General features: G+C 46.9%; 1 protein-coding gene across 2 annotated transcripts in view; it reads right to left on the reverse strand.

Annotated features, from left to right (window-relative positions):
* Positions 1 to 15,042, reverse strand: part of LOC144597604 (inositol-trisphosphate 3-kinase A-like) — a 77,335-nt gene that overhangs the window by 16,216 nt on the left and 46,077 nt on the right. For both annotated transcript variants that reach the window (XM_078407107.1, XM_078407108.1), the window contains exons 2-3: positions 13,399 to 13,495; positions 10,358 to 10,571 (exon numbers count right to left, since the gene is read on the reverse strand). In XM_078407107.1, coding sequence (XP_078263233.1) covers positions 10,358 to 10,571; positions 13,399 to 13,495 — 311 coding nt within the window. The remainder of the gene's footprint in view (positions 1 to 10,357; positions 10,572 to 13,398; positions 13,496 to 15,042) is intronic.

The raw sequence follows: 15,042 nt of genomic DNA on the forward strand, positions 1-15,042 counted from the left end.
TGTATCGCTCTATGACACCCGACGCAAAATGTCGTCTGTCCATTTCCCTCAACAGATGGTGCCTTAGAGATATGTACTGACGTTTGTTCGAACATGTTTACACATGCTGGTTAACAGTTCCTTGGTTTAAAATGTCATCTTGATTTGGTGTTTCCTCAACAGTTTAGTGCGTGGACCTGTGGTCTGGCATCAAATGTATTGCACAGCCTGCACTTCACAGCCATGCTCTCGCACTCAAACTATACACACAAAAACAGGCAAAACGTCATTCTCACACAACGGCCTCGGTTAAAGCCAAGACCGTGACCCCAGGCCCAACGTGGGATTATGGGGTGCTGCCTTCACCCTGTCAGGGGGGGGGGGGAAACTCTCGGTAACCACTTTCGACAACAGATGAGGTCACGAGGCTGTGTGGTTAGTTTGCAGACCAGTGTTGTATTTTGCATATTAGTTTGTTACATTGTAACTGTTGTAATCATTATTAGACAATAGACAATAGGTGCAGGAGGAGGCCATTCAGCCCTTCGAGCCAGCACCGCCATTCAATGCGATCATGGCTGATCACTCTCAATCAGTACCCCGTTCCTGCCTTCTCCCCATACCCCCTCACTCCGCTATCCTTAAGAGCTCTATCCAGCTCTCTCTTGAAAGCATCCAACGAACTGGCCTCCACTGCCTTCTGAGGCAGAGAATTCCACACCTTCACCACTCTCTGACTGAAAAATTCTTCCTCATCTCCGTTCTAAATGGCCTACCCCTTATTCTTAAACTGTGGCCCCTTGTTCTGGACTCCCCCAACATTGGGAACATGTTTCCTGCCTCTAATTAGCCATTTAAATTTAACAGCGTAGGCATTCCTTATACTTTAGTACATTGCAACTGTCTGTAACCTTGTTACATCTGAATGAAAGATAATGGTGGCAGATAAGGAAAGACATAGGCCTTGGGGTGATGGATGGATGTGAGGGATGGACTAGCAGGGAAATAAGGGAGGCGAAGTATGAAGGGATGTGAGCATTGAGATAAGGATATATATATTACTGAATGGGATTTAATGGTGGTGGGACAGGCGGGTGACTGCAAAGAAATGAATGACTGAAGAAAGGAGTGTGGGTATGAGGTAATGTAAAGAAGATAAAGTTTGGAATAATCCTATAAACATAGACTAAGTGGGCAGTCAGGTGGTTGGCTTCCTGATTGTTCCAGCCGTTGTTTGCAAATAAAGGCTTTTAACTTCTCGAAGAATTCTCCGTGTCGCCTGTCTTAATTTTGAGGATCAGGGAACCACAACACCAGCAACCTAAGGGCTCGAACTAATAATCCAGGGACCCGGTTCAAATCCCACCATGACAATTGTGGAATTTCCGTTCAGTTAATGAAGGGTGGCACGTTGGTACAACGTTGGTGCATCCGTTTGAGCCACTGCCTCACGGCGCCAGAGACCAGGTTCGATCCTGACCTCAGGCGCTGTCTGCGTGGAGTTTTCACGTTTTCCCCGTGGGACCGCGTGGGTTTCCTCCCACATCCCAAAGACGTGCGGTTCGTAGGCACATTGGCCCATGTAAAACTTCTCTGGTGTGTAGGCGGTGGATGCGAAAATGCGATAACGTAGAACTAGTGTGATCGGGTGATCGATGGTCAGTGTGGGCTCAAGGGTCTGTTTCCATGCTGCATCTTTTGCAATCAATGCAATCAATAATCTGGAACTTGCTACTACTGCTGGCCTTTGTAATGATATTCCTCCGAGCAGCTGCAGAACATTCCCAAGGGGGGGGGAGTGGGGGGGAGCAGACAGAAGTCGTTGTGCATCTTGGCACAAATGACATAGGTAGGAAAATAGATGAAGTCCTGCAGAATGAATACAAGGAATTAGGCAAAAGGTTACAAAGCAGGAATTTACAGCATGACAGGCTGGCTATGAAGTTCAGGCTATGCAATACATTTGATGCCAGACCACAGGTTCCAGTGAAGAACACCAAATCAAGATGACATTTTAAGCAAACAACTGTCAAACAGGGTGACCAATCTCCGGATGTCCCAGAGAGGAAGAACAGGAATTATAGGACAGGTTATATCATGGCTGAGGAGTTGGTGCATGGGGCAGGTATTCAGATTTTCGGACCATTGGGTTCGCTTCTGGTGGAGAGATTGCAGGAGTCCTGACAGAGATATATTAATCACCGTTAGACATGGATGTGGTGCCAAAAGACTGGAGAGTGACTAATGTTGTGCCTCTATTTCAGAAGGGCTGCAAGGAAAAGACTGGGAACTGTAGAGCAGTGAGCCTAATATCTGTGGTCAATAAGTTACTGGAGAGGATTCTGAGGAATAAGAAATATATGCATTTGGATAGATAGGGGCTGATTTGGGATAGTCAACATGGTTATGAACATGGGAGTTTGAATGGCGGTGCAGGCTCGAAGGGCCGAATGGCCTACTCCTGCACCTATTTTCTATGTTTCTATGTTTCTATGTTTCTAATGGATAGGGATCAAATGTAGGCAAATGGGACTAGCTTATATGCGGCGGTTTGATCGGCATATGAGTGGGGCAGAAGGGCCTGTTTCTTTGCCATATGACCCTGTGGCCTCAGAAACTATTGGATTGTTGCAAAAACTAATCTGGTTCACAAATAAAAACCAGAGAGAGTCCTTATAATGCATTAGTGCCTGACAGTAACATATCCAATCATCTGGAAGTGCATGGCATGGTGCTACAGAATATTAAATAAATGCTCCGTGCAAGGTTGCAATTTATTTCCTGCCGTTGCCATGGTGACAGGGCGGCATAGGGAGATGCCAGTCTCAGCTCTGATTGGTGGCCCTCCCACTTTTGATTTCAAAGGTCAGGGGTTCAATTCTCACTTTGGGAACTTGAAGGCATAATTAATGCTGCAAACTTTCTTCAGGTGAGAGGTTAAACCATCTGCCCTTGCAGTCAGCGATGACACAGAACCACAGGGCGTCATGTAAAGAGATTTGGATGATAAAAGGAGGTGTTTGTTTTGCCACTCAATTGAACAGAAGGGCTAATTCTGACAACATCAGCTTGAATTATATACTCGCATTTTGCCAGTAGAACTTGAACCATTGGGAGATTTAGCATGTTACCTTTTGAGTGACAACAAATAAAAGATGAGGGATAGGTTCAAGTGATCGTATCCTACATTAGTATTGGGCAAAACACAGAGTGCTGTAGTAACTCAGTGGGTCAAGCAGCATCTGTAGAGGACTTTGATAGGCAACGTTTCAGGTTGGGACCCTTCTTCAGACTGATTGTCGAAGGGGGGAGAAATCGGGGAAAAGAGGTGGGAATGGGGGGGGGGGGTGAATGAAACCTAGCAAGTGATAGGTGGATGCAGTTGAGGGGGTTTGGTTAGCAGATGTGTGGACAAAGGCTATCAATAACAAAAGAGAAATAAGAGTATGAGATAAGAAGAGAAGAGGAATGAAATGTAAAGACAGTGGGAGGGGTCTGGGTGAAAGGGAATCGGGGGGGGGGGGGTGGGATAGAGCAGGAAATGGTTGCATACCAGTGTGGAGAGCAGGAATGAGAGGGGGGAAAAGGGGGAGGGATTTCCAAAAATTGAAGAATTTAATGTTTACATTGTTGGGCTGTACCCCTGCAAATATTACTCCAGCTTGTGTGTGGCCTCGCTCTGGCAATGGAGGAGGCTGAGGACAGAAAGTTGGTATAAGATTGGGAAACAGATTTGAAATGGTTAGCACCCACACCGCAGCAGACCGAGCGCAGGTGTTCAGCGAAAAAGATGGATAGGCCAGGTTTGGAGGGATATGGACCAAACACAGGCAGGTGGGACTAGCGTAGCTGGGACGTGTTGGCCGGTGTGGGCAGGTTGGGCCGAAGGGCCTGTTTCCATGTTACATGACTCTATGAAACAGTTGCCCATTCTACACTCGGTCTCGCAGATGTAAAGAAGGCCACATCATCGGGAGCATATCTTTGGGAGATTTAGAGTGTTGTCTTTGGAGTCATAAGAAATGATAGTTGAGGCATAGGTTCCAGTGATAGTATCCTAAATTAGTATTGCATTATTTATTTATATACGGCATTAATTTATTGAAATAAAAACAGGGGGTATTCAGCACGTCAGGCAGCATCTGTGCAGTGAGAGGGTGTCGATGTTTCAGGTCAATGACTTTTCTAGAGAAGTGGAAAACAAATGAGGTTAAAGTCACTGAAGGGTAGGGATGAAGAGACCAAAAGGAATGCCAGCGAGACGTCAGGATCCAGTCGAGAAGGTAATGGTTGCTTGTTAATCAAAGCTGTAGGAGTGGTAAATAGATGGAGATTTATGAGAGCAGGAGGGAGAGATAAAACAAACTGGGACTGTGGAGATGCAGAATAAATCAGGAATAAAAGAGAACGCTGGAACTACCCAGCAGGCCAGGCAGCAACTGTGGTGAGGATAAAGCTGAGTTAATGCTACGTGGATGATCATAGATCAGAAGTGGCCAGCAAGGGCTGGTGATCTGAAACTGGTAAATTCAATGCTAAATCCCAAGGGCTGCAACAAGCCTGGGCAGAAGATAGACAATAGACAATAGGTGCAGGAGGAGGCCCTCTTTACTCAATACTCTTCCCAGCTTAATGACATCCATTCCTATACCAGGGTAACCAAAACTGAACACAATATTCTAAATGCTACCTCACCAACATCTTGTACAACTGTTACATGATGCCCCGACGACTATACTCAATCCCCTGACTGATGAAGGCCAATATACCAAAAACAATAGACAATAGACAACAGGTGCAGGAGGAGGCCATTCTGCCCTTCGAGCCTGCACCACCATTCAATGTGATCATGGCTGATCATTCTCAATCAGTACCCCGTTCCTGCCCTCTCCCCATACCCCCTGACTCCGCTATCTTTAAGAGCTCTATCTATCTCTCTCTCTTGAAAGCATCCAGAGAATTGGCCTCCACTGCCTTCTGAGGCAGAGAATTCCACAGATTTACAACTCTCTGAGTGAAAAAGGTTTTCCTCATCTCCGTTCTAAATGGCCTACCCCTTATTCTTAAACTGTGGCCCCTGGTTCTAGACTCCCCCAACATTGGGAACATGTTTCCTGCCTCCAGCGTGTCCAATCCCTTAATAATCTTATATGTTTTTGTCCAGCTTCATTGGAATAGCAGAGATCAGAGACAGAGGTCGGAGTGGCAGCGGGGTGTGGGGAGGTTGTGGAGAATTAAAGGGACAGTTGACTGGAAGCTCAGGGTCACCCCTGTGGGTTGAGTGAAGGTGTCCCACAAAACCTACCTAATCTGTGCTTGGTTTATGCACTGCAGTCCAATAACACTGCTGCGCTGGTCAAGAAGGCACAGCAACGACTGTTCTACCTAAGAACACTGAAAAAGTCTGGTCTACCCCAACAGCTGCTGACGACCTTCTACCGCTGCACCATAGAGAGCATCCTAACACATGGCATCCCTGTGTGGTATCTCAGCTGCACGGAGGCAGAAAGGAAAGCTCTACAGCGGGTAGTCCATAGAGCTCAGAGGACCATCGGAACACAGCTACCAGCCTTGGAGGGCATCTACAACACACGATGCCTCAGAAAAGCCACCAGCATCCACAAAGACTCTTCACACCCCTGCAACAATCTGTTCGAACTCCTTCCATCGGGCAGACGATACAAGGCCTTCTACGCCCGCATCTCCAGACTCAGGAACAGCTTCATCCCCAGGGCCATAGCTGCTATGAACCGGTCCTGCTGAGCCGGATGGTCACATCGCACAGTGATCCGGCACAGATCTACTTGCACTTTATTCTGTCTTAAAATTGTTACAATTTGTTTTGTTGGGTTGTTGTTGTTTAAATTAATTAAATTATTGCATCATATGGGAGGCGCATTCCCAATCTCGTTGTACCCAATGACAATAAAGATATATTGTATTGTATTGTATTGTATTGCAGAAGAGCACATAGTCTGAATGCAGTGCACTGAGAGCAGAGTGCTGAATGCAGTGCCTTGAATTATACAAAGTGCACGTGAATTACTGCTTCACATGGAGGACTACGTCCATCCTTGGATGGTGACAAGGAAACGAGTAAATGGGCAGATGTTGCATCTCCTGCGGACGCATGGGAAAGTGCCCTGAGAAGTCATCACTTCAACATCTAGCAACTGAAGTTCACTTCTTGTCTTTCAATGCGCGGTCGAATCTTACAGGGTGCACTAACTTGGACACTTCTGACTTTGAGCATTTGAAACTGACTTCCATTTAATGCAAATGTTTCAGATGTTGATTGGGATAAGGTCTTGAACGCTTTTTCTAGCAAAGTGCATTGGTGTGCAGTAATTACAGCCTTGAGTAATAAAATCAAAAAGAATTCTCCTACACAAAAGGGAAACTCAACCGGATTTGCACAAGCAGCCTAGACTAGATTCTTGTGGTTTGCAAAGAGTGGTGTTCTAGGAGGGAAACACAGACCTGGCGTGATAGTGATCTACAGAGGCGTCAGCAAGTCCTCCCTTATGTCTACCTGTGAGCTAGCATTCTATAAACGGGCCCATCATGGAAAGAGTCGAGCCTGGAGTGGAAAAACAGATACATTCCTTCTCTCCGTAGTTGCTGCCTGTCCCGCTGAGTTACTCCAGCATTTTGTGTCTATCTTCGGTGTAAACCAGCATCTGCAGTTCCTTGTTAGACACAAAATGCTGGAGTAACTCAGCGGGACAGGCAGCCTCTCTGGAGAGAAGGAATGGGTGACGTTTTGGGTCGAGACCCTTCTTCAGTCTGACCCGCGGTTCCTTCCTACACAGAGAGAGCTGGTGGTCTGCGGAAGTGAGTGGGAAGCTCACAGATTCCAGGAACTAAACCACTGCCACCACTGCCTTTGCTCTGAACAGCTTCTAAACATAATCCCAACTGAATTCATTCTGAGATTTGGAACACGTGCAAAAGTTGGATTGAGCCTTGTATTTTGTATGCTTGCACTGATATAGATCACACTGGTCCAACAGTGTCCATATACAATCTCTACACACTAGTTCACCGTATGGATCCAAGTGTAGTTGGTGATTGGGCTTGTCCAGTCTGTGTAGGGAGGAACTTCAGATGCTGGTTTAAACAGTAGACACAAAATGCTAGAGTAACTCAGCGGGACAGGCAGCATCTCTGGAGAGAAGGAATGGGTGACGTTTCGGGTTGAGACCCTTCTTCAGATGGCCTGTCCCGCTGCAGTTACTCCAGCATTTTGTGTCTATTTTGGGCTTGTCCAGTGTAATTGATGACTGGCAGTGGGTCGCCATATTCGTGGTGGTTTGGTTAATTATATTAGTTTTAATCCATATAACATTTATTCTTATTATTATTATATTATTATTATTATTATTATTATTATTATTATTATTATTGTTGTTGTTGTTGTTGTTGTTGTTATTATTATTATTATCCAAGTCTTGTTCGTCACTGCTCTCCCCTATTCTAGTTAATCAGTGGGCTGGACTTTATAGCAACTGCAACAAATTTGATGGCACAGTGGCAAAATGCTGGAGTAACTCAGCGGGTCAGGCAGCATCTCGGGAGAGAAGGAATGGGTGACGTTTCGGGTTGAGACCCTACTTCAGGCTGATGTCAGGGGAGTAGGTGGGACAGAGACAGAATGTAGTTGGAGACAGTAAGACTGGTGGGAGAACTGGGAAGGGAGAGGGGATGGAGAGGGAGGGAAAGCAAGGGCTATTTGAAGTCAGAGAAATCAACGTTCATACTGCTGGGATGTAAGCTTCCCAAGCGAAATATGAGGTGCTGTTCCTCCAATTTGCACTGGGCCTCATTCTGACAAAGGAGGAGGCCCAGGACAGAAAGGTCAGATTGAGAATGGGAGGGGGAGTTAAAATGCTGAGCCACCGGGAGATCAGGTTGGTTAAGGCGGACTGAGCAGAGATGTTCAGCGAAACGATCGCCGAGCCTGAGTTTGGTCTCGCCGATGTACAGAAGTTGACACTTGGAAAAGTGGATACAATAGATGAGGTTGGAGGAGGTGCAAGTGAGCCTCTGCCTCACCTGGAAAAACTGTCAGGGTCCTTGGATGGAGTCGAGGGGGGAGGTTTAGGGACAGGTGTTGCATCTCCTGCGGTTTTAGGGGAAAGTACCTAGGGAGGAGTGGGTGGGTGGGATGAGTTGACCAGGGAGTTAAGGAGGGAACGGTCTCTGCGGAAAACAGAAAGGGGTGGAGATGGGAAGATGTGGTCAGTAGTGGGATCCCATAGGAGGTGGCGAAAGTGTTGGAGGATTATATGCTGTTCTCGGAGCTCGGAGGTGCTGTCTGTGTGGAGTTTGCACTTTCTTCCTGTGACCCATTTTTCGCCCTCAGTCCAAAGACATGGCGGCCAGTAGGGTAATTGGTTGCTGTAAATTGCCCCCAGTGAGTAGGTGAGTGGTAGAAACTTTGGGGGGTGGGTGAGTGTTTATGGTAATGTGGGGAGAATACAACAGTGTACAATTAATCTGAGTAGGGTGTTGATGGTTGCCATGCATGGGACCTGTTTTCATGTTCCGACGTCTCAATGATTGAACTTCCAATTACATAGCTCCTTTAATGTAGTGAAATGTTTTCAGATGCTAGGCAGGAGTTTTAATTTTTTTAAAAGAACATTGAGCCACTGCTTTGATCAAATTTTTAGTTTAGAGATACAGCGCGGAAACAGGCCCTTTTGGCCCACCGGTCCGTGCCCACTAGCGATCCCTGCGCATTAACACTATCCAATACCCACCAGGGACAATTTTAAAAAAAATGTTTATGAAGCCAATTAACCTACATACCTGTACATCTTTGGAGTGTGGGAGGAAACCGAAGATCTTGGGGAAAACCCGCGCAGGTCACGGTGAGAACGTACAAACTCCGTACAGACAGCACCCGTAGTCAGGATCGAACCCGGGTCTCCGGCGCTGCCTTCGCTGTAAGGCAGCAACTCTACCGCTGCGCCACCGTGCTGCCCCGGTGAGGAACATGGAGTGGGAGGAAATGAATGAGAAACATGGAGGGGGCTGAGAGACACAGGGACAGAGTTCATGGGCTTAGAGTGACTGAAGGCATGGCTGCCAATGGTGGAGAGCGCCGGAATTAGGAATGGGAGTGTAGAAGGATTGCACTACTGGAGGTGGTTGCAGAGATAGGGAGGGGCAAGGGCAGAGCGACTGAGAATTATTCATTCAAGACATTACTGGAGCAGGAGGCAGTGGGCAATCGGATGAATCTCACAATCCAAGATTAGGAAAACGGGTTGGAGAGTTTTTATTGAGTTTGACTTTGCTGAGTGCAAGGAGAGAAGCTGTTCCAAGCTATTGCCAATTTTCAGTAGGAAGGAACTGCAAATGCTAGTTTACACCGAAGATAGACACAAAGTGCTGGAGTAACTCAGCGGGACAAGAAGCATCTCTGGATAGAAGGAATGGGTGACGTTTTGAGTCTGAAGAAGGGTCTCGACCTGAAACATCACACATTCCTTCTCTCCAGAGATGCTGCCTGTCCCACTGAGTTACTCCAGCATTTTGGGTCTATCTTCAATTTTCAGTATGCAGTTCGCACAGCTGCCAAGTCGATAGATCAGCAGTGGATATGTCAGGAGTCAATAGACAATAGACAATGGACAATAGGTGCAGGAGTAGGCCATTCGGCCCTTCGAGCCAGCACCGCCATTCAATGTGATCATGGCTGATCATTCTCAATCAGTACCCCGTTCCTGCTTTCTCCCCATACCCCCTGACTCCACTATCCTTAAGAGCTCTATCTAGCTCTCTCTTGAATGTATTCGGAGAATTGGCCTCCACTGCCCTCTGAGGCAGAGAATTCCACAGATTCACAACTCTCTGACTAAAAATGTTTTTCCTCATCTCTGTTCTAAATGCCCTACCCCTTATTCTTAAACTGTGGCCCCTGGTTCTGGACTCCCCCAACATTGGGAACATGTTTCCTGTCTCTAACGTGTCCAACCCCTTATTAATCTTATACGTTTCGATAAGATCCCCTCTCATCCTTCTAAATTCCAGTGTGTCAAAGCCATCAAAGCAAGGATGGGTGCTTATTGAGGGCAGAGTGCCACGGACTATGTCTTTCCAGTCACAGTTGGTGATGAATAAAAGTTCTGGCAATTATTTTAATACAGATCTCCTCTCTCATCATCAAATTGATTGCTACGCGTCCTCTTTTACCGCAGTGGTGGCACATCAAGAATTGCTGTCAGCGGCTCTGAAAGGCTTCCTTTATTTCTCGTTCATTCATGGCTTTCACTTCTCTCCGCCATCCTTTCTTCCCCCTTTCTCAAAGCAATGAAGTTAACTCCAGGTCACCTTGAACACCCATGTGGAAGACAAAGCTATTACATACCTTACTCCCATTTTACAATCCATTACACACGGGCTGTCAAACTCAGCCAACAGGTCATCCAGCTGAAGGTACAGCTCGTCTTCCTTTTGGATCACGCCATGGTAACAGGGCACAAAGGGAGCCAGAGGGTCCGTTTGTAGTTGCTCAAAGCACACCTTCTCGTTTTCACTGTACTTCTTGAGGATCTTCCCACCATCCCCTGCTTTGAAACTACCTAAGAGGCAAACAGAGGAAGATATCCTTTTAATAAAGTCATAGAGTCATAAGAGTGATACAGCGTGGAAACAGGCCCTTTGGCACCGGCCAACATGTCCCAGCTACACTAGTCCCACCTGCCTGCGTTTGGTCCATATCCCTCCAAACCTGTCCTATCCATGTACCTGTCTTAACTGTTTCTTAAACGTTGGGATAGTCCCGGCCTCAACTACCTCCTCTGACAGCTTGTTCCATACGCCCACCACCCTTGGTGTACATGATGAATGTGGGCAATGGAGGTGTCAAGGTGCAAGAACCATCCTACACCTGCCCAGTAGAGTGGCTGGGAGGTGAATAGGAGAAGCATTGGACTGCATTGAATGGAGTAGAGGCAGGTTATAGACCGAATCAGGAGAGGGGGGAGCCCCTTGATTCACAAAGAAACCTATAAGGAATGATTTAAAAATTATCCTCTGGGCCTCCCGCCTAGACTACTGCAACTCCCTATACACTGGGATCAGCCAATCATCCCTGTCCCGCCTACAATTGGTCCAAAACGCCACAGCGAGACTCCTGACGGGTACCCGTAAAAGGGACCACATCACCCCGATTCTGGCCTCTCTCCACTGGCTCCCAGTACGGTACAGAATCAACTTCAAGCTCCTCCTATTCACATATAAAGCCCTAAATGGACATCCCCCCCCCCTACATCAAAAATCTTCTAACCCACCACTCTATCTCCAGGTCCCTCAGGTCGGCCGACTTGGGGCTACTCACTATCCCGCGGTCTAGGCTTAAGCTCAGGGGTGACCGTGCTTTTGCAGTTGCAGCTCCTAGACTGTGGAACAGCATCCCTCCTCCCCATCAGAACTGCCCCCTCCATCGACTCCTTTAAGTCCAGGCTCAAAACCTATTTCTACTCTCTAGCGTTTGAGGCCCTCTGAGGGGGCGCTGTGAACTGTTTATGTATATGCTGTTATGTTTGTGTGCCATTGTATGTTCGTTTCTTAGTACCTGAACTGATGTACAGCACTTTGGTCAACGCGGGTTGTTTTTAAATGTGCTATACAAATAAAATTGACTTGACTTGACTTGACTCTTTTGGGATTAAGGAGCTTAATAGCTATCCCTAAGGGAGGCCCTAGTCCCTCCCTGGGGACTGCTACAAAGCTCTGGGCAAAATCAGAGGAGATCTATGAAGATTGGGATGGATAGGGGGAAGCTCCAGGCTGGTTTACGTGGTGCCACCAGGCAGGAATATGAGGAGATCCAAGAAGAATTGCAAAGGGAAAGACAGCTCTGATGGAAGGGTCTCGGCCCGAAAAGTCACCCATTCCTTCTCTCCAGAGATGCTGCCTGTCCCGCTGAGTTGCTCCAGCATTTTGTGTCTATGACAGGTTTAGCAGGTACCTCTGGGTCAGGACCACGAAGAGGCAGGGGAGGTTCTTGCTTGAGTCAATGAGTGGGAGCCCTGCACAAGCACTTCAACTTTGGGAAAGTTAAAGCTGGGGCCACTATTCGTGAATATCGGACGGACTGTGTGTGGCAAACAAGCAGGGGAACTAGTTTGAAGATTATTTTCGGTCACTTCAGAAACTTGGCAAAGCCGATGACGCATGAATACTGGGACCCTTTGTCCTCTGACCTTTATAAAGTTAATCGTCCAAACCACAGATAGCAGAGACGTCTGTAAACAGGAAACAATGACCAAAGGGAACAAAACACACTTGATGAGACGTGACAAATAAGTTAAGAACTCTTCACATACATATTAAGCCATAACAATAAAAACACGCAACGCTAATTTGAAAAATTATACTGCATTCATTTCTGGCACAGTGCACTTTAACGCAAATTACCAAACATTGTGGAGAAAATGCGGCACGGTGGCGCAGCAGTAGAGTTGCTGCCTTACAGAGCTTGCAGCGCCAGAGATCCGAGTTCGATCCCGACTACGGGTGATATCTGTACTGAGTTTGTACGTTCTCCCCGTGACTGCGTGGGTTTTCTCCAAGATCTTCGGTTTCCCCCCACACTCCAAAGAACATACCGGTTTGTAGGTTAATTGTTGTTATAAGTGTAAATTGTCCCTAGAGTGTGTAGGCTAGTGTTAATGTGCGGGGATCGCTGGTCGGTGCGGACTCGACGGGCCGAAATATCTCTAAACTAAAGTAAAGTAAAGGAACTCAGAAGGCAGTCAGCATCTGTGGAGGGAATGGATCGATGACATTTTGGGTCGAGACCCTTCTTCAGACTGATTGGAATTGGGGGAATAGAGAGTTGGTTGTGAGGCAGAGCCCAGGTAGAGACAGATGGATACAGGTGAGGGGGGCTGATAGGCAGGTGGGTTGTCCGGGAGATTCAGTAGGTGTTCGGCAAAATGGTCACCGGGGTCTACGCTCGGTCTTGCCGATGTAGAGTGGGCCACATTATTGATGACAGAGGTGGTATGAGGGGATTAAAGGCCATATTCTGCTCCATTTTATGGTCTTCGATATATGAAATTAAATGATGCCTGTCTGACCTCTCGTGTGGATTCTGACCCTATTTTGAAGGATAACTGCAGGTTTCCCCTAAGTGCTGGTACGACATTTTTGTCCGAAGCAATTATGTTGCGGCAAATTCTTGGCTCATTATGTCAAAACTATTTTGGGGAGCTTGTTGTCTGCAAATTGCCTGTTGTGTTTTCCTTCATTCCTAAGAGTCACAAACACACAGTAGCCTCTTCTGTTCAAAGGCATTAGGCCAAAGCAAATCTTCCCCTTCCTTAAAACGGAGAGGTAAAAGAAGATAGACACAAATGCATGTTGCCTCAAAGTTAAAGTGCCTCATTTGAGGTGAATTACCTGAATGGCCAGCCAGTTGAATCCAGGAATACTGTTTCTTGAAGGAGACTTTGAAGGGTGAACAGAGCTCGTTCCTTTTAACTCTCTGGGGTTTATTCTGCAACACCAAGACAAGAGATTGTTCAATGAAGTTCACCTGACAGGGGTTTCAGTGTTGGAGCAATGTAACCAAACGTAGGGAACAAGTAATCCAGGAAATGGTGCAGTCTCCGAGAGAGAAAGCGTGGGGGAGGGAAGAGGGAGAGAGACAGAGAAAGAGGGAGAGAAACAAAGAGAGAAAGAGGGAGAGGGAGAGAAACTAGAAAAGACAAGGGGAGAGAGGGAGGAGAGGGAGGAGAGGGGGAGTGGGAGAGATAAGGGAGTTGGCGATGTAGGAGAAAGACAGAGAGAGATAGAAACATAGAAACATAGAAAATAGGTGCAGGAGTAGGCCATTCGGCCCTTCGAACCTGCACCGCCATTCAATATGATCATGGCTGATCATCCAGCTCAGTAACCTGTACCTGCCTTCTCTCCATACCCCCTGATCCCTTTAGCCACAAGGGCCACATCTAACTCCCTCTTAAATATAGCCAATGAACTGGCCTCAACTACCTTCTGTGGCAGAGAATTCCACAGATTCACCACTCTGTGTGAAAAAAAGAATGAAAGAGATAATAATGGGGAGAAAGTGGAAACAGAGAGAGAGAGAAAAAGTCGAAGGTAAGAGATTAAAATAGAGTGGAGGATGAAGTAGGGTGGAGACACAAGGAACTGCAGATGCTGAAATTTTCCGCAGAACACAAAGTGCTGGAGTAACTCAGTGGGTCAGGCATCATCTCTGGAGGACAAGGATAGATGTTGTTTTGGGTCAGAATCCTTCTTCAGAATCATTGTTGTCGGGGGGAAGAGAGCGGGAAAGAGATGGCAGTAGGATAAAGCCTGGCAAGTGATAGGTGGATACAAGTGAGAGGGGCGGGATTTGATTGGCAGATGGGCGGACAAAAGTTACACAAAGGGTGACAAAGGGGTCCAAAGGGGAAAAAAGGAGGCAAGAAGACAAAGGGGTGTCAGATAAGGAGAGGACTGAAAGAAAGTGGGATAGACTGCAGAGAGAGGATAGAAAATAAAAGGGGAGGAGAGAAAAGGAAAGATGGAGGGAGTGGAATAACAAGAGGAGAGTGAATGAAAGGGGAAAGAGGAGAGAAAGAGCTTGAGAGAATGAGAGAGAGAGAGAGACAGTTGTATGAGAGGAGGATATAGAGATCAAAGAGAAGAGATAGAGAGAGGGAGAGGGAGGGGGAGAGCGAGAGAGAGAGAGGGGGGGAGAGCAAGCAAGGGATGTTTAGTCTCTATTGCCTTCTATTTGACACATCTATATTAAGATACAAAACAGTTCTTACACGTAGTTCCTTTAACATCAAAGCAAGGCAGTCCATGGGAGAACTATTACATAAACAAAGGCGCAGGAGCGGAGTCTTGCCAGGAGGTGGCCGGGCATATGATCTGGGGGGCAGATTTTAGGGAGCCTCCAAAGAGAACAAAGACACAATGGGACAGGAAAGTTTGGGATAGAAGTGCGGAGTTTAGAAGTCTGGCAGATTAAGGAGGGCCTTTCATTTAAGACAAGGATCATGCAAAGAGGCCAGGAGCACAATCCCCTCA

This window comes from Rhinoraja longicauda, chromosome 10 (assembly GCF_053455715.1).
Source record: "Rhinoraja longicauda isolate Sanriku21f chromosome 10, sRhiLon1.1, whole genome shotgun sequence".
NCBI classification, from domain to species: domain Eukaryota; kingdom Metazoa; phylum Chordata; class Chondrichthyes; order Rajiformes; family Arhynchobatidae; genus Rhinoraja; species Rhinoraja longicauda.